A 27521-nucleotide genomic window follows, 5' to 3' on the forward strand; every position below is an offset into this window, starting at 1 on the left:
AATTTTGAAAAATTAACCTCGCGGTCCTTCTTGACAGAAAAGCTCCTACTTGACAGCTCGTTCCAAAGGGGACCATAGTTGATCCATCGAAAAAATGTTGTCTTGTCAAAAAAAATTGTTTTGCATTGAAATGAAAAAAAGTGATCAGAAATGGTTTTTGATCGTGTTTTTTACCGTTGTACATAAAAATTGACATAGGGCTTTAGTACCCAATTATTTAAAAACATATTATGTTACTCGTATCTTCTCCCCCATCGCATCGCCCGACCCCTCGTCATCCCTAATCCCAATTGATTTCAACTTTGCAGCGCCGCTTCATTTTGCTTCACCCGCGTTCGTACCGCGCAGTCAAGCTCACTTCCGCCGTCGGCTTGGCCGATCTCTTTTCTTGTCTGGTTTCGACAAAGCAACACGCACCAGCGGACTGCTCAGGTACAGTTTGGTGAATTTAGTGATAAAAGTTGTTTAAATTTGAGGATATTCGATTTTAATTAGCTTTGATTAGTTGTGGGGAAGTGAAATTCAGTGAATGCATTGAGATATAAGATGATTTTAATACTTATTTTATACATTTAAAATTTTCACCACGTTTCTTCTAACTCCATCTTGTTTCTTCTCTTCCGGTTCTTTGCAGGCTAAACCATGGTAAACCACCGCATTCCGTCGGTCTTCTCCAAGACCTACGTGACGCCCCGTCGTCCGTTCGAAAAGCCGCGCCTCGATGCGGAGTTGAAGATCATCGGCCAGTACGGTCTGCGCAACAAGCGCGAGGTCTGGCGCGTCAAGTACACGCTGGCCAAGATCCGGAAGGCGGCCCGTGAGCTGCTGACCCTCGAGGAGAAGGACGAGAAGCGTCTGTTCCAGGGTGAGTTGTCGGTCGGAACATTTGGAGCCAAACATTTCAAAAGGGCACAAAACTTTTGTAAACAATAGTGTATCCCTTTCACTCAAATGACAGTTTGCATAAGGTGTGAGAGGGATACACTCTTGTTTACAAAAGTTTTGTGCCCTAATGAAATGGAAAGCACGATTTTTGGTTCCACCGGAAGTTAGTGCTCGTGATGAAATTTCTTTAGTTACCACCTTATTCTGACACCTCTTGGCAGAACTGTTCTTGTTGAAAAGTAACTTTAATCTACTGACTTGAGTCAATTACAAAGTAGATTCCTTAAGTGTCAAGACCAGATTAATGACCGTGTCCCCCTCTTCCCTCGTAGGTAACGCCCTACTGCGTCGTCTGGTCCGCATCGGAGTGCTGGACGAGTCCCGCATGAAGCTCGATTACGTGCTCGGCCTGAAGATCGACGATTTCTTGGAGCGTCGCCTGCAGACCCAGGTGTTCAAGCTGGGACTGGCCAAGTCCTACCATCACGCCCGCGTTCTGATCCGCCAGCGTCACATCCGGTAATTATGAGTTCCCGTTTGCCCTTCCTTCAAAACAGCCCCCTTTCAGCTCTTCCAAGTTCCAAGAAGCTCACCGCCTCTCTCCTCTTACTCAGTTCTCTAGAGAGATTTTGCCAAGGCCTCGTGCCGAAGCAAATGATCGTGAGTGCCACTTAGGTGCCGGGTCGTTCCTGACCGGGTACTTAACGCCTCACACCGTGATTGTGACCATTCGAATGAGTGTGCCCGTCCAATCGCAAAGAACTTGAACGTTCTTCTCCATCAAACTCTCTCTCGAGTATGAGAACGGACTCACGAGGATAAGCTGCGTGTCCCCTCCGAAGGGAGCTTCAACGACTTGGATTGGATCGACGTGCGAAAGAGGTAACAAACTCATTTTGACTAGCGTAATTTTTGGGAGATTTGAGAGGTTTCTTATTGGGTGCTAAATCCGTAATAGTCAGCACTTCTCTAACACCGACGTGAATGTCAAGTACCCAGCTTAAACTCTTTCATCACCACGAATTCGGATACTTTCTTCAAAACTGGTCATTTTTAAGTCACAGTGGAAAGAAAAAAAGAATGTTTTCCCGACGACGGTGTCATCAGATATTCCTTCCAAGCGATGGACAGACATTTTTTGAATGAGCTCTCTCCAGCATCTGCTCCACTCTTAAAACTTAGCAGATCTTTGGATCCTTCAGTACATGGCATTCAACGTCATCTCAATTAGGCTTCGGCTTTGGTTCTTTCTTATCTATTTCAATCTCGACTACTCTACAGTTTGAAAGTAAATTTTTTCTGTTGATTTCAAATTCTGTAAGAACTGGGTTCCCGAAACACGGTGTACCGGAATTCATATTCTTATAGAATTTGATATCCACTGAAATAAATGACTTTCAAAATGTTGCATTGTGTAGTAACTAGGTACTTGAAGTTTACGTCCGTGTTTGGGAAATGCATTTTGAATGATATATTTCTCGGGTTAGCTTTCAAAACGTTATAAGAGCCGAACCCCTTAAGTGGAGAAAAACGATGAACAAGTTTTCGACCATTATTTTAATTCTTATTAATATGTAACAGGGTTTCAAGGGCATATTTTAAGTCAAAATCATTGCTTTGACTATAAGCTATGGTAGCCATGTCAAGTGAATTATTTTTTTTTGCATTTTTTACATGTTTAAAATTATCAGTACTTACGACCTCGCATTACTACGGACGTATGTGACTTTTAAATTTAAATTAATTTAAATTTATTTTTTTGAAAATTCTGCCCGAGTAGATTGTTAGTAGTGCATTGCAACCATGTCGAAAACTCAATTTTAGACAACTGGCGCTTACGACCTTTTGAAAACAAACCCGAGATATGTTCAAATAATTGTTCTCTTCAAAAAAATTTTTTTTTAAATGAGAGGTAAAACATATTTTCTTATTTAACTAAGATTTATTCATTGCTATAAAATAGTAGTTTATTAATGGAATTATGAGCCAAATGTCCATGTATTTAGTCAATCCACCGTTTAAGTCAAAACAATGCTGAAAAGTATTTATTTTCAAAACAAGTGCTAGAACTTTTGAGCATTTGTTTTGTAAAGTGTTTTTATTCGATTCTGTTATTTTGGTAGAAAAAAATAAACTGTTTAGTCGTTCGAGAATGACAGGAAAAGTTAGTAGTTTCACGACGGAATTGCAAAAATGTTTTTTTTATGAACTACAATTCAGACTCGACTTCGGATAATCGAATAATGAAAAAAACATTTTTTTTTTATTTTATTTAACAACAAATTCGAGTTCTGCGACCCCATTTCAGCCAAATTTGAATAGTTGATTGCCTATTAAATTGCAACATACTTAGTTTTTCACTGTTTTATCACCGCCAACTTAATAATTTTAAATCACTTTAGAGTAACTAACGGTATGTCCACGCATCCTTCCTCCCTTGTAGATTCTGTGAAATGTGACAGAATCCTCTCTGAAACACAACGCAGTAGGGCTGGCCGCTTTAAAACGTTTGACAAGAAAAGTGTTTGGGCCGTAATCTAATCACAAGAATTTCCAATATGCTTTCATCGGACTGGCTGCGTTTGTGTTAGATTAGATTAAATCACTTTAGAGTAATTAAAGGGTCATACTTAAGACAACATTTTTTTATTCGATTTTCCAAGCTGAATTTTTGTCCATGTCCTTCGAACAATTGGGTACTAAAGCCCTGTGTCAATTTTTATGTACAACGGTAAAAAACACGATTAAAAATCATTTCTGATCATTTTTTTTCATTTTAATGCAAAAAAAAAAATTTGACAGGACAACATTTTTTCGATGGATCAACTATGGTCCCCTTGGAACGAGCTGTCAAGTAGGAGCTTTTCTCTCAAGAAGGACCGCGAGGTTAATTTTTCAAAATTGATTTAAAAATCCATTTTAAACTCTTTGTGGTCGTACAAAGCGTCATTGTACTCAGAAAAATAAGCTTTATCGTTGTAAACAATAATATCAGCAATCTAAGCTTCATTTTAGGACCCAATTTGGTCCGGACAGTACATGAATTTTGGTTATTGAACATTGATTTTTGGAATTTAATTCCAAAATCCACTAAAAAGGGAAAACTGATAATAACAAATATTTCATTAAATTTTTAAACATCTGGAAAGAATTACGCTGTCCTGATGTTAATCCTTTCTTTAAAAAAGTTAAGAATAAGAAATTTAACTCAACAAATAGAACTAAAATTTGGATTGGTAATTTAAAAATGAAACGTAATATTTTGTTTTTTTTAGGTTTTATTGTTTTTATTAAATTTATTTGATTTTATTATTGTTGATGTTAACCTTTTATGAACAATTGTCGTATTGCAATCCATTTTGGGTTAGAAATTCATATTTGAGGTTTTGGAAAAGTCGGAAATTTGAAAATGGGATTTAGGGTGTCAAGACAAATTGTGCTTGCCATTTCATTAGGGCACATAACTTTTGTAAACAAGAGTGTGTCCTTTTCACACCTTATGTTAATTGTAATTTTAATGAAAGGGATACACTATTGTTTACGGAAGTTATGTGCCCTTTTGAAATGTTAGGCTCCAAATGAAGGGAAATTTTGAAAATTCGTAGGTTATAGGACACCCTCTGACTCAATTCCTTAAGCAAAATTCAGCATCTGTGCCAATTTTGAGACAAATCGGTTAATGTTTAGGGGTTAAAAACTGAAGATTTGTTTGTGAATTTAAAAAAATCGATTATTTTTTTTGATTATTTTTTTTTTTCGGAAGATGGTGAAAATTTGGTCAAGAGTGAGATATACTAATGTGAAATTTAACGCTGTAAAATTTTGTTCAAGAGTGTAAAGCGATCCGAGTTGATCCTAAAAAGCTGTATGTGATTTAAACCATTACTGATTTGGCTACGAAAAAAAAACAAACTTTTTGACAGTTTACCTGCATTTGTTTGCAGAAACGTCAGCCTGTATACATTTGGCTTTGTTTGCGAGTATGCCGCAAACAAGTTTGCGCATTTGACAAACTGTCAAACACAAACAAGTTCGAGTTTGTTTGCCATAGTCTAATAGCTCCTTAAGTTTGCCTAAGGAATCTAAACTAAACATTATTTTTTTTCTAACCCCACGGCCACGCTTGGTTCGACGTACCACCCTGTCGAATCCGAGTGCCAGAAGAGCAATGGTAACTGCTCGCGTAATTCAAACGTTGGGGAACAGTAAACTGTAAAGAATCGCATTAGGAACCTTTCTACCTCTAACCAAGATGAGGAGAAACGGGCCGAAAAATGTGATACAAAAAAAAACTTTTTGACAAAACTTGGTAATTCTACTCCTGGAAAGGTGCTTCCACACCTAATAACCCCACGGCCACGCCCGGATCCGTCCACAACCCTTCGGCGTTCCGGGTGCCAATAGAGCAATGGTAACTGCTCACGTTTATTCAAAACGTTGGGGAAGAGTAAAGCGCTTCGCATTAGGAACCTTTCTGCTTCTAATCAAGATGAGGAGAAATGGGCCGAAAAATGTGAAACATTTTGACAAACGGAAAACAAACGGGAAGCCCCTTTCCACGAGTGGAATACGTATTTTGAGACCCCCGCGGCCACGCTCGGAGTCGGCACAACCTTTCTTGCCGGCATCGGGTGCCAATAGAGCAATGGTAACTGCTCACGTTTTAACAAAACGTCGGGGAAGAGTAAACTCTGTTCGTATTAGGAACCTTTCTGCTTCTAACCAGATGAAGAGAAATGGGCCGAAAAATATCGAAACATTTGATTGCGAAATTTTGGTTCAAACTGTGTTTTTTTTGTTAACCCCTGGGCCACGCTCTTACCGGTTCCACCGTACCGATCAAGGGTGCCAGAAGAGCAATGGTAACTGCTCGTAAACCACATAACGAAGGGGAATAGTAAAGTGTCTTTATTAGGAACCTTTCCTCGCTTGTCCACGTAGCAGGAAACGGGCCGAAAAATAAAGAACAATCTTTGTTATTCACACTATCAAATTTTGTTCTCAAATCCTAACAAGTTGAGTTTTTACTAATTCTTTTTTCTTTTCTTTCTATTTTCACAACAGTGTCCGCAAGCAGGTCGTGAACATTCCGTCGTTCATCGTCCGTCTGGACTCGCAGAAGCACATCGACTTCTCGCTCAAGTCGCCCTTCGGCGGTGGCCGTCCGGGACGCGTCAAGAGGAAGAACATGAAGAAGGGCTCGAGCGGCGGCGGCGCTGCCGAGGAGGAGGAGGAAGATTAAGCTTCACGCCCCCCTTCCGGTTCGGGCTGGTCTTTAATGGATAAGAGATGAAAAAGGAATAAAACTGCTGTGCAAAGTATAAGAAATGTTATTTTTTTCTTCGAATGTTTCGAATTGATGTCTGAAATTCCCTTCGCAAATTGCTTTTGATCTTGTCGTGCATCTTGTTTGATAAAATCGTTTTTTCTTTAATTCGGTTATTTCGGAACACACGATTACCTGAGAGTGGCAAATGGGCAGTATTCATGATTGCTGAGAGTCGCAGGACTCTCGCTCTTTGCTATTAGTAAGTATCCAGCAAAGCAAAGGGTATAGCATGCATTTAATACTGTCAACTCCCATTCGGCTGTGTTCTCGTCGCTGTCATGTTGTAAACTGGAGCCGAGGGAGGTCCTGTTGTGAATTCTAGTTGGAGGTGGTCCGAAGATCATTGAAGAAGGTAGAATTCGCCATCACCCAAGACACGAAGGCACGAAGGATAGACCATGTCTTGGGGGGTGAAAGGATGATAGGATTTAGTGATAATACCACAATTTTAATATTTGTCTTTCTCTCTTATTTCAGAGGATGCCTATTCTGAGTTCTAAGTGTTGCAGAAGCCTTCCGCTCTACATAATGGAGCCTTCCTTCTATCATTTCCTGTTTTTTGAAAAAGGTGATGCGCCGAATGTCGACATATAGTTTATCACACTTACTCCATATGGTGTGAGCGTGAAATGTTGTATGTTTGCAATTGGTGCATTGGCTATTTTCAAATCAGGCTAGATTTTTCCTATTATTTTAAGATAAAATTTAGTAAATCTATCCATCTATTTATTTTGCTATTGCTATAACTTGTCCCTTACCTCACAAACTTTAACTACTCTATTCTTCAAACTTGGAATCGCAATACATTATTGTAGAAATGTAACAGTTGAAAAAAAAAATTGGTAAGAAATTTGGGCATAACTGTTATTAATATGATTAAAGGTACGTTCAATCTGTTTTATTATATATATTAACTATTCTAGTTTGTTTGTCCTTTCCCATATTTCACAACTTCAGTTGTTATCTTGTAAACTTCTCGTTACAAGTTGGTAGTTCTGTCTAGTTGCAAAATAAGGTTTCTTTATTCTTTCTTTATGTGTTAGTCTGTTATTCAATGTTCGATTTTATTTTACATTGTACTTATCCCATTTTTTTTTTTTTCTCTTTTTCTCTTTCATGTACCTTGCGAGCATACGATGACCAAAAAAGTCATTGTATAAGCCAACACACGTGTATTGTTCACAAAGCCGCGAAACAGAACAAGTATTTTTATAAGTGCGTGAATAACAATCGGTCGTTGAAGCTCAAAAAATGTGAGAACAATATCGCGCCGTGGTTCAGTGATAATAAGGCGAAGAAAGTAGACGACGATTCCGCATGAAGAATATAGCGGAAATTATGTGTTAATTGCACAATGGATGAAGGTTTGAAGTTGACACTATCAAAAGGGAATGGTAAGATGCAATAGTAATATTGCTAGGTTTGATAGTGTCAAAGGTAAGATCAAGGAATAGGGATTATATGAAACTGTATTGTCATAATTATTGTATTCACTGAAATATCTATCCGCTTTCTACCCCCAATGTGTCCTGCACTGGGGTGCCTGGGGTAACTTCGAGTTGACCTGGGCCGCCCGAGGAATTATGTCGTAGGTGGTTCGTGTACTTCTCACTCACCTCTCCTCGCGGCAAGGTTTTCCGTAGGTCTACACTCGAACATGCAACATGGGACAGCATGAATCTTCAGCTGAAGCCGGACGAATGTATTCCGAAATTACAGAATTACAGAATTACAGAATTTCGGAACACACGATTACCTGAGAATATTTTCGGTTCAAAACATGTAGGATTTCAGACACTTATAACCCCTTCTTCCTCATATTTTAGTTCAACTATTGAAACAAACAAGTCGCTGGTCGATGTTCCCGGTGCGGTCCAGGTAGTCCTCGTCCGCGTTCTCAACCATTCTCCAACTGACTCCTTTCTCCTTGAGCTTTTCGACCCACTGGCGCTTCTGCCGTTCAATATCGGGCATTTGTTACCGCAATTTGTTCAACTTCTCGCGTAGTTCCTTCATCTCCGACGGAGCGTCCTCGTTCTCCGTCCTTTGGCCACGTTGCATTCGTTCCCATTCTTGTCCTCGACTGCAGCTCCTCGTCAAAGTCCTCCAACTCGCTGCTTTCGACGACCTTTTTGCGGCATTTCTTCCTGGACGAACTGACTCGCCGCCTCACTAAATACGGCATAACCTTCCTTTCGGTGAAATGTTCCGTCCGATTCTGACAAGGATTCTGAGCTGTGCAGATTGTAGTGATCAAATAGTCGATCAATGATGTTTTTCTGAGTTGCAGAAAGCCACACACTGCGTGCACCACATCCTTGGCCACCGTTTCTGCGTTTTTGCGCAAAACAAACATTAATGATTATGGGGAATAAGCACTCTCTGTAGGCATTTTCTCAGGACACGGGCTTGTTCTGCAATGTTACTCATGGTCAAAAACCGCGTCTAGATCTTTGTCAAATTGATTTCGACTAACTTCCTGGTCGATTCGAAGAAATTGTAATCCGGGATTCCTGAACGAGAAAATGGTTCCAACACTTGTTGCTTCGATGATGATTCGACCTGTCCGTCGAACACAGAAGAGTTTTTGATGAAGTCGTCTTTCCCGTCATCATATTCGTCGACAGGAAAATATCAACAACATCTGCGGTGTTACACTTATATCCGAACACATCGGCTACGAACTTCCTGGGCTTCACAAATACGTTGGGATAGGCTTGTTGAAGCTTTTGGGCCACCTTGTTGCACAAAGTAGATTTCTTATGTTTGCGTAAAGATTCAATGTATGAGAATGTCGATAGACATTTGGAGCCTAACATTTCAAAAGGGCACAAAACTTTTGTAAACAATAGTGTATCCCTTTCACTCAAAATGACAGTTTGCATAAGGTGTGAGAGGGATACACTCTTGTTTACAAAAGTTTTGTGCCCTAATGAAATGGCAAGCACGATTTATCACAAACCACACATTCTAACGCCGACAGAAAAGTTCCCATTCTTCGCCAATGCGAGTTGCTCTTACCCGGAATAGTTTGTTCAACACGCATCTTCGCCTTTTGGTTATTTAAGCAACCCACTCTCACGTTGTTTGGTCGAGTATTTCCCATTCCGAATTCGACCCTCTCACCAAGTGAAAAATCATTTCGCCATCTTGATCTCTTATGCCCGCAGTTGCTGTGCTGACCTGTATGCTGCGTGGAACGTTCGAATTAGCGCGGTACTTCCTAGTCAACGGAAGTCTGGAATGCACTCCGTGGTTTGCAATTAAGTAACAATCGCAAATTAGTGTATTCCTGGCCTTGTCATATTGTGAATGCAGACAAAAATCAAATTACGAGCGCATCTCCCAAGGCCACCACTTAACACTCGCGAAAGAATTTGATGGAATCCCGTTTAGAGTGTAGTATTTTTATGTTGTCATCTTTCACGAAAAAAAAAACAACCGCATCAAAACAAAGGTGACTTTTGAAACATTTGGAACCGTTTTTCCTAGAAAGAGTACGTTTTTGAGCGTTTTTGATAAATCGAGCTTAAATTTGATAATAATACCACAATTTTCGTTTATTTTCAGAATGGACAGTGCCGAGGAACAGTCGGAGATGGAGTACGATGATTATGATGAGGCGGAATACCTCCGGGATCCGGTTGACATTGATTATGATCCGTTTGCAGACGAACGCGTCGATGCCGAATCGACTGAGGACGACTCCGTCGAAGACGGAAACGGAAGTAAGGATGATCAAGGAGAGGAAGTTCAAGTAGAAGGGGAACCGTCGCAAAATCGATCCCATGTTCTGGAAATCACCAGACCAGGCGGCGAGGACCTTTTCTCGTTTGAAGGCGTTATTTCAGCGTAATTTCAAGAACCAGCTCAGACCGAAGGAGTGTTTCGTGAAAACGGTCTGCGGGCAATCGGTTGGAGATATAATCGATTCTTTGTGGGAATCCAGCGTGAGCCTGGTGAAACACAAGATCATTTTCGACGAATGAATGCTTCATTGTGATTTTATCACTTTTATACTCGAAATAAACTTTTTTTAGTCGTATGGTAGGTCGTATGTTTATTATTCGCATCAATTATAGCAAAATATTCAAGCCGAATTTCTTCGGGTTCTGGTCCAAACCTTTTTCCGGCAAGAAAGTTCCACAGTACTCGAAAAGTTTTACGCACGGATAACACCGGAGGTTGTTGGAGTTGTGTTTAATTTGTTTTTTTTTTTCGGTAGATGACGGGTACCGGTTGACCAACATGGGCTACGACTACCTGGCGCTGAAGTCGCTGACGCTGCGCGGGTCGGTCGCCGGGTTTGGGAACCAGATTGGGGTGGGCAAGGAGAGTAACATCTGCACGGTGGGGGATGAGGAGGGCAATCCGTTATGCTTAAAGTTGCACCGGTTGGGACGGGTTTGCTTCCGGAACGTGAAGGAGAAGCGGGACTATCACGGGAAGCGGCACAAGATGAGTTGGTTGTATTTGTCGCGGATTTCGGCGACGCGGGAGTATGCGTACATGAAGGCGTTGTACGATCGCGGGTTTCCGGTACCGCGTCCGGTGGACTTTAACCGGCACTGCGTAATTATGGAGCTGGTTGATGGGTACCCGTTGACGAACGTGGCCGAGGTGGGCAATGTGGAGCAGTTGTACGATGATTTGATGAACTTGATTGTGCGGTTGGGGAATTGCGGAGTTATTCACGGAGATTCCAACGAGTTCAACGTGATGATCACGGAGGAGGACCAGCGGCCGATCTTGATCTATTTTCCCCAGATGGTGTCGACATCGCATCCGAACGCGGAGATGTACTTTGATCGGGACGTGCAGGGCGTTCGGGATCTGTTCCGGAAGAAATTTGGGTATGAAAGTGAAGAACATCCCAAGTTTAGCGATCTGGAGCGGGAGGATGAGCTGGACCGGGAGGTTCTCTGCTCTGGGTACGGATTTACGCAGGAGATGGAGGAGGATCTGCACAAGGAGTATCATCAGGAGGGAGGTACGGAGGTACCGAGGAAGGAGGAAACTTATTTACGTACCGAAAATCCAAAAGTCGAGCAACCAAAACAATCCCGAGAAACGTCAAATCAGATCGGCTACACGCTAACAGGGGAATACTCAAATTTATCTTGACAGTTCGACAGAGAGACTGCGCAACAGATTTTTTTGCGGAACAGATCTGTTGCGCACTTCGGTTTGGTGGAATAAAGACAATAAACAACGTCGAAAGGCGTTGGGACAACGTCGTTGGAAGCGGACTTGCCTGGTTGCGCTGGCATTGGGTAGATGTCCAGAATGGTCGGTGAGGTGAGAACCGGCATGTTAAGCTTTCGCAGCAAGATGATAAGATCACGTTGGTTGTCGTTGAAGATATCGCGAAATCTTTCTTTCACCTCTGTTTCGGTTTCATCGTGTTGGTGCAGCAGGTCTTTCTTCAATTTGTGTCAAAAAAGAACTGCTGGAGCCTCTGGTTCGAGCTTGCTTCTCTTTACAATTTTTCGTGGGTTTGTTCGAAATCAATTTTCCCGACAATCTTCTTTGGAAAACTCGTTGGCGAGGTCAGTTCGCCGGGTGGATTTTCTCCCACAGTACAACAGGACACTTCTTCTTTATTGCTGCTGGGAGCGGCTCGTTTTGAGTGCGACAGGTTGTTCGATTTTCACTTCTGCATTGAATTAAACAACCAAATTTCCGTCCAGACCCGGTCACGGAAATTTCTAGCAGAAGTCGTTCTGTTAGAACCCTGCTAGAATGATTCTAGCAGGCCTGCCAGACTTCTGTTAGAATTTTGCTAGAATATTCTCACAGAGCGAAACCTGTAAGAATTGTGTTAGAATTTTGTGATCAAATTCTGACAGAGCAAAATCTGTCGAAAATGATGTCATTTCCGCCAAACCGCTTTGGGGCGAATGTGATTTCCGCATCTCCATCTTGTCATTGAACTTGTTCAAGCAAGTTCATTTTTTCTAACGTTGAATCTTGCCTTGAATGGAGACTGCCTAATTTGGTAAGTAAAATGAACTTGGGTAACTCGAATCAACAACAAAAAATACAACATTCTGCTTTTAAATTCACAGATGAATTTTTCCGATGGGACTCGGAATGTTCCCGAAACGAGAAGTCCAGATCACTGTTTCTCGGAGGCCGGTGAGCACAGCACCGGAGATGTCGTCGATGACCACAAGCATCCTGGAAAACTGCAAGACCGAAATCTTCAATTCGTCGTGTGCCAACTTCCATGGGATGTGTCCATCCGGAACCGGCATATTGAAACACACGTGAGGTGGAATAAAGACCTGCAGAAAGTGTTTGCTTCAATCCCACCAGAAAACGTGGAATTAAAAGTGTTTAAGTGAAAAAGTGAAAAGTGCCTAGTTAAAAACGTGTTGTAAGAGATGATTTTTGAATAAAGATAATTTCAAACAAACAAACCTTTTCACCCAAAAAATCCTATCCGTTCTATTCTAACCAAATTCTAGCAGGATTCTAGCAGAAAAATCCTGCCAGCTCATTCTAGAAGGATTCTTACAGAAATCTAGCAGCTGGCCTGTCAGAACAGTTCTAGCAGCATTCTAGCAGGATTCTAGCAGAACCGGTTGATTTCGCCGTTTCTGCTAGAACCGGTTATTGCATTTGAGCTAGAATTCTTTGAGAATGCTTGCAAAAATCTGGCAGAATGATGGCACAGTTCTAGTAAGAATATTTTCGCTCTGCTAGAATTCTGTTAGAATCCTGTGAGAACGCCGTGACTGGGGAGATTCGCAAGCCGCGGATTCGTTGAGTTTTCGGATCAACTGTTCAACTTGCATGCAGTTTCTTTTTGGGATAGGATTCATGAACGGACCCCACTTTGCGGTGGTGTCAGTTGCTGACACTGTCAAAGAGGAAAAAAGAGGCAGTACTAGATGGACCCAACAGTTTCGGTGGGTGCAACTCTTTGTTTTTGTGGTATTTCTGAATGTTTTGCTTTTTATTTCGGTTGGTTGACGGATTATTAAGATTTTGGACAGGGTTTTAATCCGTTTGTGTGTTCCAGATTCCTCACCAGTTCTTACCGATGAAGTTTAAATTTGTGCACCGCAAGTTCTTCTGTTTAGTTTTAATTTTTCACCTTGGTTTCGGTCGAGCAAACGATATTCCAAAAATCGATGAAGACACGAACTCAACTCTTCCGGCGGCGTCGACGACGCCGGATGACGATCTGTACAGCTACCGTAAGTTCAGCGGGTTAAGTTACCACCAACGAAGAGATGTCTAATTGCTTCCAATTACAGGCTACGACGTACTCGAGCTGATCGTCCCAAAGCACATCAAAATGAACGACATCAACGACTATCACGAGATTGTCCTTCCGGCGTACTCCAACACGGCCATCCAACTGCGCCAGATGGACCACCACGGCCGGGACGTGGGCTTTGCGCTGATCCAGATCAACGCGTACGAGTACAACATAACGCTCAGTTACAACGCCACGATCATCGACGGCAGTCACCTAACCGGGCGGAACGTCGGCCTGGTTCTGTACGGGGACGGCACCTTGTACGCGATCAACACAAACGTCCACGAGGACGTGATGGTTTCGCTGGTGCTGATGCTGTACAACAAGACGGCTCCCCTCCCGGGCGGATGCAATCTGGAGTTCCCCGTTGAAATCTCACCCGTAATGAATCTAACCCTGAGAGACTCCACCATAGAGGTGGACACACCACCGGCATCCCTCGCCAAGAAAATCCCCCCGCCGGAGAACCAGTGCGGCAAGTCCAACCTGCGCTACGAGTCGTACTACCTGTCGATGCCCTCGTACGACTTTTCCCAGCGCACCTACTTCACCTACATCCGGAAGTTGATCAGCTACGCCAACGCGAAGGCTTCCGGCCAGATAAACAACCTCACCTCCCCCCTCCTCACCGGCATCAAGCGGGTCTACGACCGGCAGGTCGGTCGCGGAATGGTCTTCGTCACGGTCGCCATCGACCCCGTTAACCACGGCTTTTCCGCGTACGTCCCGGTCCACACGTACGCCTGCCAGCCCTTCCTGAACATCGTTGGCTGCTACGAGTTCAACATTCCAACGCGCGTGCTAGGGTTCATAATCACAGTCGTAATGGCGGCCGAAATCGTGGTCGGATTCTGTCCGTCCGTCGTGAAGGCGTTCATCTGCGGTGGCATCGTGGGTGCGTTTGGGACGATCAAGGCGGCCACCAGCTGGAACGTGGTCGTCACGGAGAAGGAGTTTATTGCGATGCTGGTGGCGGGGGCGATCGTGTGTGCGGTTTTGTTTACCGTGCTGGCGGTGATCTGCCCCATTGCGATGATCATCGTGTGCAACGTGGTGATCGGGTTTCTGCTGTGCAGCGTGTTTTACTTTGGATTTTGTGAGTAGCATTTTTTGATATTTTTTCTTTCCTAATCTTCATTTATTTTTCCTTTTCATTCTATCGTAAATATTCTTTTTAACCCTTTATTGCTATTTCTTTCGATTTTTTTTTTATTTTGTTATGTTATGTTAGGCAACTTGTTCTACAAAAATTCTGGGAACATACATTTTGAAAATATTTGCAACGGCTTTATTGGTACCTAGTTTCTATAATTTCCAAATATTATCTTTTTCCGTTTTGATAATTTTTATATTATTTTGCAGTAACTTTTGCAATTTTTTCAGCGTTTTTCACACTTTTTTAATTTAAACATAAACTTATACTTAACTGGCAACAAAATGTGTCAAAGCATGTTCTTTTTTCTCATGAAAGGATATTAATAAACACGGCCCAAGGTGACTCCTGATAAATATTTAAAAAAGCTAAGCGTTTAAAAAAGTAAGACTTTCTGAAAATTATAGATTTCTGCTATGTATAGCTTTTTGCCGATTCAAAATAGGTTTTAAAAGTCAAACTAGTTATGCCGTGACATAACCGGAATGGCTTTGAATAATGTAGTTCATATTAGTTTTGTTCATCGAAAGACTCTAGAAGTTCTAGAAATAGACATTCGATTGTGGGTTTGTAAAACACAACATTTCCTTCAACATTGTAGGCATTCTAGGTACTTGAGGTTCACATGCGTGTTTGGGAAGCGCTTTTCATTCTAGGTACTTGACCTTCCCGTCGGTGTTTGGGAAACGCTCACTTTGCTTGCAAATTCTCTGCATTTTTAAAAATTTCATTAATGTGGCAGTAGTTTCCCAATGTTTAAAATCTAATCAAAAATTGCTTAATAAATTTCGAAAATATTTCCAATTAATTTAGACTTTTTCAAATAATGGTGTTGAATTTCAATATTTTAATCTATTTCTGCTCGAAAGTTGAGATAATTTCATAAACGTTTGACATCGAAAATCGATTCAAAAGGCGCTCAAGAAGAAGAAGAAACCGAAGTTATGAATGTTTTGACAAATGGAAAAAAATTGTCAAACAAAATTTCAAAAAATCATTTTTAAGATGCAAAATCTAATTTGCAATTGACAAAGACTTCGCTTTTTTTATCATGTGTACTGTTTATAATTTATAAGCATTTTAAAGTAATTTTTTCGAACAATGTTCAGTTTTTGTTGCAGTTTTAAAGAAAAAGCAGCACTGCTAATTATTTCCGAAAAGCTTGGATAATTTCCTACAATTTGCTTTTTTTGACTGCTAGTTGCTGAGATATAATTTCAAAAAAAAATCTACTTGCCCAACACCTGAAAATGTTTTTTGTGCTTTTAGACCTTTCAAAATATTAATCTTGATAAAAAACGAAGTTATTTTTAAAGAAAGGAGACGAAAAGGGCGGATAAGCATTTTGACAGTTTTAAATGTTTAGCCAATTCTCAGGCTAATATTAACTTTTTCATGAAACTTAAAGTGTTTTTCTCAAATTTTAAAGTAAAAACTATCACAAAATGCTTTTCACATTAGGTATCACAGTTATGCTACTACCACAAATTTGCAAAATATCAATAAATTTATGATATTTTTCTTAAAAGTTTTATGTATTTTTCCGATCCGGTCCCAACATTATTTTTTTCAAGTCCGAAAGTGCCCTATTTGATAAAATGCAAAAATAAATTGTACATGTTCTTTTGATGAAAATTTCAACTTACAATTATACAATTTTCTTGCCCCCTACTTTTTGTGGAATTTTCAAAGGAAACAAAAACTGAAAATAAATTTTGCAATGGCCTTACCAGCAACCAGCAGTCTGATCAACAATGACAAAAGGGAGAAATATAGAGAGTTTTCCCAGTTGTTCGAACATATTTTTTGCCGGGTGCATTTCATTCATGACTTAAATTGCAAAAAAATGATATTTATTTTCAAATAAAAAAAAAACACTTTGAAATGCTTATGATTTGAAAACGGTTTACTTTATCAAAAAAGGTGTCAAGTCATTATCAATGACTAATATGATTTTGCATCTTAATATTATTTATTTTTGTACTGAACTTATTTCATCAAATGATTGTATCTCAATTATTTTGTAGCTGTAAGTATCTCCAAAACTCTGCATTTTGTTATTAGTTAAGCAAATTATATTATGATTAGTACAACAAATATACATGAATTGAATTATTTATTTTTATGTCTTTTGAAATAATATTTGACACTTTTAATTTTTTCCGCAAAAATCACATATTTTTAAAAAAATTATAATTCCACCGCAAACAAAAAAAACAAACTCGCACTTTTTCGTGTTTGACAGTTTGTCAAACTCGCAAACTTGTTTGCGGCAAACTCGCAAACAAAGCAAAATGTGTGCAGGCTGATTTAAATAAAAAAAATAAATTGACAAGACAACATTTTCTCGATGGATCAACTATGGTCCCCTTGGAACAAGCTGTCAAGTAGGAACTTTTCTGTCAAGAAGGGCCGAGATGTTAATTTTTTAAAATTGATTTATAATTCAATTGTAAATCTTTTGCGGTCGTACAAAGAGTCATTGTACTTAGAAAAATAAGCTTTATCGTTGTGAACAATAATATCTCAAATTTAAACATAATTTTAGGACCCAATTGCAAATGTTACATCCTGGATAAATGGTAATAAAAACACTAACTAAGTTGAATATCTTCGGTACCAGATTTTGCTCCATACTTAACTCTAGCTCAAAAGATTAGTTTTCTAAAATATAAGGAAAAAAATCAAGAATTAAAAAAATACGTGTTTTGGGAATTGAACTATTAATGGCCTATCTACAATCACTTAGCTTAGAAAATTTCACTTAGCTTAGGAATTTGAATCAATGGAAATGAAGCCGAGCTTCTACAATGGAAAAGTAATCAAATTAGAAACTGACGTATGGTTTGAAAAATTTCAAAATCTACGGTAAGTTGACGTTTCAATATCAAAGGTAAACAAACAACTGCATAGCAACGTATATCAGCCCAGCAAAATTTCTAAGTTGATTGTGGATGACGGCCGTAAGTTGCGTACTTTCCTAAGTAACTACTTTACTTAGATGTTCTAAGCTAAGTGATTGTAGATAGGCCATAAGGAGCTATAGACGGTTTCCACGCGAAATCGACCACTCAAAATCCGGACCATTCCCGATCGTCATAAAACTTGCTGGATCGTTTGTCCTACTCAAATCAACAACTCCTGTGCACTCAGTTTAGTAATTCACAATGGCATTTGAGTTTTAGGAATTCTTTTAGTTTAAATTTTTTTGTAATTACGTTTAAATTGAATAAATCATATCTTTTGAAGGAGATGTTCAAAAAAATCGATCGAAAGTGTGTTTTAACGGAAAGCGTGCGCTCTTTTCAATGAAAATATTTCCAAAAGCCTAAACTTTCATTTTCGATCAAAAAACGGCCAAAAATCAAACTTTTTTCGAAAATCAGGCTGAATACACCCTTTGATTCAATTTTTGCCATTACCATTCGAAAGAGCGGACAATTTCCTACTTTTCTTCCATAGACACCAAGTTGGAGCGATAGCGTTTTCGAGTGGTTTTTAAATAAAAACCTTTTTTCGTTTTTTTTATTTTTTTCCAAAAAGTTAAATTACATGTTTTATGGCAAATTTTATAACAGATCCCATTTTTAAACATGAAACAAAGTTCTGCTTCCGTGTTTTTGAGTTTTATCTTGAAGTACCGGTTTCAAATACATATAAAAGGAACGAAATTATTACTAAAGATAACCAAACAAGGTGCACTTAAAATAACATTTCCTGAACCACTTTTGTTATGGAAAAATGTTTATCTCACTCGTCGGTGTTGTTAATACCTGCAAAATAGTTTAATTTTTCCTAATTTTTCGGGTTATTAGGGTGGTTCCTGTCGCGTCAAGGCGGTTCAAAGATGACCATTTTGAGTATTTTTTGAATAATCATTGTCAAACGCCGTTTCAACAGAACTCATGCGTATTTTTCTTGGAAAACCTTTCTTTTACAATCCGGATAACTATAGTTGGCTGAAAAAATGTCAAGTAAGCCAATGTTTTTGAAATATGTGTTGTTTTTTTTTGCAAAATTGCCATAATTTCCAATAGTTTTTTTCCTATTTTATGGGTCATTAGGGTGGTTTTTGACAAATCAAAAATTCTGGGTAGGATTTAATCTTAATTTAATTGTAGAAAAAAACACGTTGACAAATTATTGAACATCTTACAATATTCTGCTAAGGACTTAGGTGTATTGTTGAATAAAAATGTTGTATTTACGGTGTTCCAATACAACAATTTCCTACGCAAACAGCATGGCCTAACTCTAAAGTGCTCGGATCGGCTTCAAATTTTCGGAATGCTCTACCCAAAATAGTTTTATACATAATTTTTGTTAGGTCATTTGAGTGGTTCCTGCCGCGTCAGGGTGGGCCATAAAATGGGAATTATGGCGATTTTGCAAAAAAAAAACATATTTCAAAAACCTTGACTTACTTGACATTGTTTCAACCAACTATAGTTATCCGGTTTGTAAAAGAAAGGTTTTCAAGGAAAAATACGCATGAGTTCTGTTGAAACGGCGTTTGACAATGGTTATTTAGAAAATACTCAAAATTGTCATCTTTGAACCGCTCTGACGCGACAGGAACCACCCTAATAACCCGAAAAATTAGAATTTTTTTTAACTATTTTGCAGGTATTAACAACACCGACGAGTGAGATAAACATTTTTCCATAACAAAAGTGGTTCAGGAAATGTTATTTTAAGTGCACCTTGTTTGGTTATCTTTAGTAATAATATCGTTCCTTTTATATGTATTTGAAACCGGTACTTCAAGATAAAACTCATAAACACGGAAGCAGAACTTTGTTTCATGTTTAAAAATGGGATCTGTTATAAAATTTGCCATAAAACATGTAATTTAGCTTTTTGGAAAAAAAAATAAAAAAAACGAAAAAAGGTTTTTATTAAAAAACCACTCGAAAACGCTATCGCTCCAACTTGGTGTCTATGGAAGAAAAGTAGGAAATTGTCCGCTCTTTCGAATGGTAATGGCAAAAATTGAATCGAAGGGTGTATTCAGCCTGATTTTCGAAAAAAGTTTGATTTTTGGCCGTTTTTTGATCGAAAATGAAAGTTTAGGCTTTTGGAAATATTTTCATTGAAAAGAGCGCACGATTTCCGTTAAAACACACTTTCGATTGATTTTTTTGAACATCTCCTTCGAAAGATATGATTTATTCAATTTAAACGTAATTACAAAAAAATTAAAACTAAAAAAGTTGCTAAAATTCAAATGCCATTGTGAATTACCAAACTGAGTGCACAGGAGTTGTTGATTTGAGTAGGACAAACGATCCAGCAAGTTTTATGAAGATCGGGAATGGTCCGGTTCAAAATCATATTTTTTTGGTCGATTTCGCGTGGAAACCGTCTATAGGCAATCAAACGTCAAAATTACCCCCCACTAGAGGGCGCTGAAACTTGGGGTGATGTTTTCATTATAACCTACAGCGAGTAAGTTGGTTAGAAATTTGAAATTGTTTTATTTCATCATCAAATCGACATTAATAGCAAATTATACCATTTTTAGGTAAGAAATAAATAGCTTAATTGATATAAACGAAAATATTTTTGTGATTGCCGATTTAACCTGTTCATTATCTGATTCAAAATAAGGAAATGTTTTAATCAACCAAAACCTAACTAATCAATTGAGAATGTAGATTATTCAAGTGGACACATATTTTTTAAAGTCGCTTCTATCATAAAAATCGCTCTACTCGAAAAATGGTAATTGGAATGATTTTCAAAACTTGCAGAATTTTCAATGAAAAAGGCAACTTAGCAAAAAAATTAAAAAGTCAATCGATAGAACTATTTGGGTCATTCCATCTCAACTGTGCACGAAAAAGTGCAAATTTGAAAATTACCCTCTCCGATCCTGCTCAAATTTGGCAGAGCTGTTGATGCTATCAAAACATGCAAGAATCCCGAATTTCATCCAAATCGGACCACCCTCTCCATTTTTGACCAAACCACCTAGTTTCAAACGACGATAACTCAGGAACCACAAATCTCAGAGGGTCGGTCTTAGACTCAATTTTGAAGGAAATTGGACGTAGAATCCATTTCCGTGATCAAAATTTTGATTAATTTCTTTTTTCTACCTGTATTGCGCAATTGAAAACTTTAAACGGCCGTATCTCAAAACACCCCAACTTATTTTTTTTATTTGACCTCACCATCGTGTTCCCCGGCCAATTTTACATAAGAATCACTTATCGACAGAAATGAATATGTTTCGTTCCAGAGATATCGAATTTTAAAGTTTTGTGTTTTCGAGATTACCTACATCAGCTTCATTCGCCGCATCTGCTAGAAGCACACAGGCTGGCTGATCAATAACTGCTACCTGGCGTTCTGGGAGATGATTAATTTAATTAATATTTTTATAATTTTACGCAAATATTTATTCAAGTGGCTAATAAGGGAAATTCTCGTATGTTTGGCAGGTTAAGTCCTCGCTCCTAGTTTCGTCCAATTTGCTCATTTTCACTATTTAAACAACAAATTTTGCAAAACTTTTTATGGAAACTTGCTTGTTCACTTCTTATTGAGCTATTTATCACTCGATTTCAGTTGAAAACGCTTTTATTCAGCTGTAATTGAATGCCAAAGCGCTGATATGGCAACATTAGAGGAACGCTGGAATTAGATGCTGTTACCCTACCTTGATCAATCTATTTTTGTGAAAGGAATATTTATTGGGTTATTTTACGTGTTGCTAACCGTTTTAGAGTATCTCCGAGGCCATGACTAGGGCCTTTATCATGGGCGGTAGCAAAATAGTGCCATTCAGCAAAAACCCCAAAACCTGCTTTATTATTATTATTATTATTATTATTATTATAGTTTATTATTGACACTTTACCATAAATTGGCAAATCCGATTTATGGTTTAAAAGATAGATCATATTAAATCAATTTTTATATTGTGAGCCAGCTCCATTTGATTAAAAGAATTCAAGAATGATGTAAAAAAAAAACTGTTGTTCGGACGGTGTCGAAATCATAGCAACTATTTTTTTTTTAATTTTTTAAAATTAGCCGCTTTGCAGTAGATCAAACTTTGTGATTTTCTTACACTTTTCAGTTTTATACTTTCCAGAAATCCTTTTCCTACTCCTTGTGATCGTTCTTCACTAGAGTATCAACAAATTTTATTAATTTTAGTTCATATTGACATAGAACTTTGTCCTAAGGGCTCTATTCTGGTGAGGTGTCAATCCAGAAAAACGAAAAATGTCGCGCGTTACGAAAATGTTGCATGCTTGGTACTGCGGAAGGGGTCAGCAACGAATGAAGTGTGGTGCAACATTCTCGCGTGACAGTTCCAAGAAAGCAGGAGACGAGGCAAAATTTGCACCATGTTGCCACATTTCATGCGGACTATATAAGCTAACAGATAGCCTCTGAACAGTTAGTTTTGACCGAAAATCCGTCAGAGACGGATCGACGGTGGTAATTTTATTGCTCACACACACATACACACATTGAAAGACACAGGTTGAGCACCACCTTGGGAGGAATTCTGTTCTAAAGAACATTGTTAGAACGGTCACTCGGAAACCAGAATGATTCAAGGCAATGGGGTTGGGACCAAACTGGTAGGATATTGGCCACACCCGGAGTGGCCATGGCCCTGAGGGAAGGTTCTACCGGAGGGACATTTATCGAACCATACGACTTGGGACAATATGGGTATCAAAATTCATGGTTTTTGATACTGGTGATGAAAATGGCCATTTTGACAGGATTGGCCACACCCGGAGTGGCCATGGCCCTGAGGGAAGGTTCTACCGGGGGGACATTTATCGAACCATATGACTTGGGGCAATATGGGTATCAAAATTCATGGTTTTTGATACTGGTAATGAAATTGGCCATTTTGACAGGATTGGCCACACTCGGAGTGGCCATGGCCCTGAGGGAAGGTTCTACCGGGGGACATTTATCGAACCATACGACTTGGGGCAATATGGGTATCAAAAATCATGGTTTTTGATACTGGTGATGAAAATGGCCATTTTGACAGGATTGGCCACACCCGGAGTGGCCATGGCCCTGAGGGAAGGTTCTACCGGGGGGACATTTATCGAACCATATGACTTGGGGCAATATGGGTATCAAAATTCATGGTTTTTGATACTGGTAATGAAATTGGCCATTTTGACAGGATTGGCCACACCCGGAGTGGCCATGGCCCTGAGGGAAGGTTCTACCGGGGGACATTTATCGAACCATACGACTTGGGACAATATGGGTATCAAAATTCATGGTTTTTGATACTGGTGATGAAAATGGCTATTTGACAGGATTGGCCACACTCGGAGTGGCCATGGCCCTGAGGGAAGGTTCTACCGGGGGACATTTATCGAACCATACGACTTGGGGCAATATGGGTATCAAAAATCGGGATTGCCTCAAAAGGCCGAAACTCAAAAGGCAGAATCTCGGAAGGCCGAAATTCAAAAGGCCGAATTTTGTATTTTTCTCAGAAGGCAAAACGTCTTAAAAGGCCGAATGTCTCGAAAGGCAGAATGATTTTGGAATTCAGAGTTTTATTCATATTACAACGATTTTCATTGATTTTGATTATCAGAGATACAGTAAACTAACAAACTATGATACTTTTTGAAATTTTAAGCGAAATAAGTACATATTGAGTACATTCTGTTTATCTTTACCGATCATTTTGTTACCATGCATACAAGTGATTAGAGTAAATTGAATTAAAGCATTTCAACAGTGTTTCAGTCTTGTTTATTGATTTATGGTGACGATAATCGAAATTTTTATCATTCGTCACCAAGTATTTAAATGAATTCAAATAATTACAATTGTTTTTTTTTGCGGCAAATAAAATAAAAATTTAAAAATTTAATTAGTAGCAATGCTAAAAAGTTATGCCTTCTTTATTTCGAAAGCTATTTTTGTAATATCTCCATCCTTGCCCTGATAAAAAGTCTATCTAACAGGATATCGTTGCCAAATAAAATTACTATTACTATATAACTATGGTTTATAAAAATAATAAAAGAAAACCGCGCTCGAAAAGGCGGAAACGCATTCCAAACGAAGTTTGGAATGCGTTTCCGCCTTTTCGGGCGCGATTTGCCTTATGGGATTCGGCCTTTTGAGCATTCGGCCTTTTGTGATTCGGCCTTATGAGAATTCTGCCTTTCGATTAATTCGGCCTTTTGAATTTCGGCCTTTCGGGATTCGGCCTTTTGAGATTCGGCCATTCGTAGGAGACCCCAAAAATCATGGTTTTTGATACTGGTGATGAAAATGGCCATTTTGACAGGATTGGCCACACCCGGAGTGGCCATGGCCCTGAGGGAAGGTTCTACCGGGGGACATTTATCGAACCATACGACTTGGGACAATATGGGTATCAAAATTCATGGTTTTTGTTACTGGTGATGAAAATGGCTATTTGACAGGATTGGCCACACTCGGAGTGGCCATGGCCCTGAGGGAAGGTTCTACCGGGGGACATTTATCGAACCATACGACTTGGGGCAATATGGGTATCAAAATTCATGGTTTTTGATACTGGTGATGAAAATGGCCATTTTGACAGGATTGGCCACACTCGGAGTGGCCATGGCCCTGAGGGAAGGTTCTACCGGGGGGACATTTATCGAACCATACGACTTGGGGCAATATGGGTATCAAAATTCATGGTTTTTGATACTGGTGATGAAAATGGCCATTTTGACAGGATTGGCCACACCCGGAGTGGCTATGGCCCTGAGGGAAAGTTCTACCGGGGGACATTTATTGAACCATACGACTTGGGGCAATATGGGTATCAAAATTCATGGTTTTTAATACTGGTGATTAAAATTGCCATTTTGACAGGATTGGCAACACCCGGAGTGGCCATGGCCCTGAGGGAAGGTTCTACCGGTGCCATTGATTGAATAAATTTAATTAGAATTAATTATTCAGGATTAAATAAATAGGCAAAGAATTAAAAAAACATAAATAAAAATAGCATGATTTTTAGAGTTTTGTACAAAGTTCTTTGTCATATGGGTCTTGTAGAACATAACCACCTGCACCTTTTTTTTTACTCAGTAATGTATCTCTAATCTAATCTAATCGAACACAAGCGCAGCAGCCAGTCCGAAGAAAGCATCCGGGAAGAACTTATGGTTAGATTACGCCTCAAGTTCTTTCTTGTCATTATTAATGATTGCAGTACTTTCGAGAACCCCCGAAATGTATTACACTCACTAAAGCGGCCCGGCCTACTGCGTTGCATTAACCGCAAGAGACAGATTCTATGAACGGTACCCACATTTCATGGAATCATCAGGGGAAGAAGAAGAAGTGAGGACATACCGTACCAACCACTTCGAGTTATTTATAGAATATGGTGTGTAGTGTGTGTAGGGGAATCGTTGGGGATTGTTGTATTATATAGTAAATGACCTTGTGACATTATTTCACCACTACGGATTAATTCACTCAAGGGGTGTCAACCCCTCGGTGGCCGAGTGGCTAGAGCATCTGACTACCAATCCAAAGGTGTGAGTTCGAATCCCACCTGATTCCATGCGTTTTTTGTTCATATTCAAAGTTCAATTATAGTCGAATAATTTCAAGGAGACCGGTCGGGAATCGAACCCGGAACCTTCCGCTTATGAGGCGGGAGCCGTAACCATTAAGCCACGGGCCGGTCTTCATATTTTTTACTCAGTAATGTATCGTGCACTTATTGTTCAGTGTTACTAACAAGATTAATTGCATTTTCCTGCTCGCTCCGTCGGAATCCAATTCTGCCCTTTACTGTGTGTCGTTATAGGGGGGTGGCGTCGCTATTTTTAGACCACATTTTCCACTTTTGCTCATCGAAACCGACTACTTTATCGACTTCATTTTGCTGGGCGAGATAGGACGCCGTCTATTCTTAGACGATGACTCAGCACTTTTACACTCTTGCGCTTAAAAAAACCAGGTGGCAGCACGATGTAACGCCACGTCCCTATTGCTCTGTCCTGTGGGTTAGAACAGAAATTCACTTTTTTATTGAGCAGATAAACATTCGTGATTCAACTCCAGTTTCCTACAGTGTTATATAGTCAATTTTTGCCCAATTTGATAAAGATTTTTTATGATGAAATATTATTTCAATAAATGGCCAGGTAGCAGTTATTGATCAGCCAGCCTGTGTGCTTCTAGCAGATGCGGCGAATGAAGCTGATGTAGGTAATTGAGATACGGCCGTTTAAAGTTTTCAATTGCGCAATACAGGTAGACAATATAAATTAATCAAAATTTTGATCACGGAAATGGATTCTACGTCCAATTTCCTTCAAAATTGAGTCTAAGACCGACCCTCTGAGATTTGTGGTTCCTGAGTTATCGCCGTTTGAAGATAGGGGTTTTGCTCAAAAATCGGCAAAAAGTCGATTTTTTGGAAGGGTACAAAAATGGAGGGGGTGGTCCGATTTGGATGAAATTCGGGATTCTTGCATGTTTTGATAGTATCAACAGCTCTGCCAAATTTGAGCAGGATCGGAGAGGGTAATTTTCAAATTTGCACTTTTTCGTGCACAGTTGAGATGGAATGACCCCTATGACAAACAAACAAAAAACTCGCACTTTTTGTATTTGACAGTTTGCGGCAAACTCGCAAACAAAGTCAAATGTATGCAGGCTGACAATTCTGCAAACAAATGCAGGCAAACAAACAGAGCAAAATTACGAAACTCTGAGAACTACACAGATGTTGAATCAAATTTCAGTAATTTTTTTTTAATAGATTGAGAATAATTTCACTTCTCACCTCTAAACAAATATTTTCATCTTTCATTTGTTATCCTTCCAGTCGGCAACATGTTCACCCACCCCTACCTGGTCACGGCGCTGCTCATCAGCTCCACCCTCGTGGGCTTCCTGCTGAGTTCGATAAAGATGTTCCTGTTCGCGAACGGGTTTCTGTTTGGTGCCGCCGGCCTCTTCTACGGCGTCAACGCGGTCTTTAGCGCGCGCCTCCACTACTCCCTCCGGAACCTGGCCCACGGAATTATGAACGGTGGCTCCGGCTACGGTGCCGTCCTTTCCGACTCGACGCTGGACGTGAACGAGCTGATGGCGGGGGCAAGTTTTGGCATCATTCTGACGATTTGCGTGTATTTGCGGCTGCGCTGTCAGCTGGCCGAGAACCAGCGCGTTCCGCCGGGACTGATTCGGCTGCCGTGTGGCGGCGATCGGCGTGGATCGCGCACCAGCGAGGCCTTCCTGGCGGACGACAGCTTTGCGTACGAGAACGTTTCCGGCGGGCAGACGACGATTACGCGCTGGACCGAGGGCGACGACGACGTGTTTGAGTCGCCCGAGTCGAACTCGAGATTTTGGGCGAGACTTCGCAGCAGGCACAGGCTGCAGTAGAGATGAGATCTGAACAAGAATCTCAAAAAACAAATTGGACTGAATTTAGACATTTATTGTAAGCTTCCAGCATTCTCCTGTAGTAGATAGTTGACTATATATTCGAATAAAATATACGCATTAGCATACCCATTCGAGAGATATACAAAAAAAATATATACCAATTTCCAAAACTACCAACTCAAACGTGTTTTGAATGGAAAGAAATGTGAATGAAATTCCCCAGCTTTTTACAGTTATTCTTAAGCGTGACTCGTAATTAATACCTTTCCCGACTGTCGAAATCCAGAATTTGAATACACCACACCACACCAAGAACGTTTTGCGCCAAAACACCCTACAATTACGCACGCCGTATTAATCCCTTCGGCCGAGAGAGAGAGAGAGAGAGAGAGAGAACGCATCCGGTGCAGCAGTAATCACCCCGTAATCAGTGTCGCAATTAACCAACGGCGGACCATTGGGAGGAGCATCTTCGGCCGTGA

General features: G+C 39.9%; 3 protein-coding genes across 3 annotated transcripts; all 3 read left to right on the top strand.

Moving 5' to 3' along the window:
* Nucleotides 1–336: 336 nt before the first annotated feature.
* Nucleotides 337–6213, top strand: LOC6036526 (40S ribosomal protein S9). The gene is made up of 4 exons (XM_001846516.2): nucleotides 337–432; nucleotides 635–865; nucleotides 1218–1404; nucleotides 5950–6213. Exons 2-4 carry the CDS (start codon nucleotides 643–645, stop codon nucleotides 6125–6127), a joined length of 588 nt encoding a protein of 195 aa, XP_001846568.1. The 5' UTR covers nucleotides 337–432; nucleotides 635–642; the 3' UTR covers nucleotides 6128–6213.
* A 4045-nt stretch (nucleotides 6214–10258) lies between these two features.
* Nucleotides 10259–11338, top strand: LOC119769254 (serine/threonine-protein kinase RIO2-like). Its single transcript, XM_038261192.1, has 2 exons — nucleotides 10259–10268; nucleotides 10440–11338. The coding sequence occupies exons 1-2, from the start codon at nucleotides 10259–10261 to the stop codon at nucleotides 11336–11338; spliced, it is 909 nt and encodes a 302-aa protein (XP_038117120.1).
* A 1762-nt stretch (nucleotides 11339–13100) lies between these two features.
* LOC6052781 (transmembrane 7 superfamily member 3) lies at nucleotides 13101–27216 on the top strand. Its single transcript, XM_038264746.1, has 4 exons — nucleotides 13101–13183; nucleotides 13242–13419; nucleotides 13480–14580; nucleotides 26474–27216. The coding sequence occupies exons 2-4, from the start codon at nucleotides 13263–13265 to the stop codon at nucleotides 27034–27036; spliced, it is 1821 nt and encodes a 606-aa protein (XP_038120674.1). The 5' UTR covers nucleotides 13101–13183; nucleotides 13242–13262; the 3' UTR covers nucleotides 27037–27216.
* Nucleotides 27217–27521: the final 305 nt, after the last annotated feature.

This window comes from Culex quinquefasciatus, chromosome 3, assembly GCF_015732765.1.
Source record: "Culex quinquefasciatus strain JHB chromosome 3, VPISU_Cqui_1.0_pri_paternal, whole genome shotgun sequence".
Taxonomy (NCBI): domain Eukaryota; kingdom Metazoa; phylum Arthropoda; class Insecta; order Diptera; family Culicidae; genus Culex; species Culex quinquefasciatus.

Bases quoted from the DNA above. Each gene is read 5' to 3' on its own strand.
- LOC6036526 (XM_001846516.2), top strand. From the start codon at position 643: ATGGTAAACCACCGCATTCCGTCGGTCTTCTCCAAGACCTACGTGACG. The intron at 866-1,217 runs GTGAGTTGTCGG...CTTCCCTCGTAG, and splicing joins CGAGAAGCGTCTGTTCCAGG to GTAACGCCCTACTGCGTCGT. The intron at 1,405-5,949 runs GTAATTATGAGT...TTTTCACAACAG, and splicing joins ATCCGCCAGCGTCACATCCG to TGTCCGCAAGCAGGTCGTGA.
- LOC6052781 (XM_038264746.1), top strand. From the start codon at position 13,263: ATGAAGTTTAAATTTGTGCACCGCAAGTTCTTCTGTTTAGTTTTAATT. The intron at 13,420-13,479 runs GTAAGTTCAGCG...TTCCAATTACAG, and splicing joins TGACGATCTGTACAGCTACC to GCTACGACGTACTCGAGCTG. The intron at 14,581-26,473 runs GTGAGTAGCATT...TTATCCTTCCAG, and splicing joins CGTGTTTTACTTTGGATTTT to TCGGCAACATGTTCACCCAC.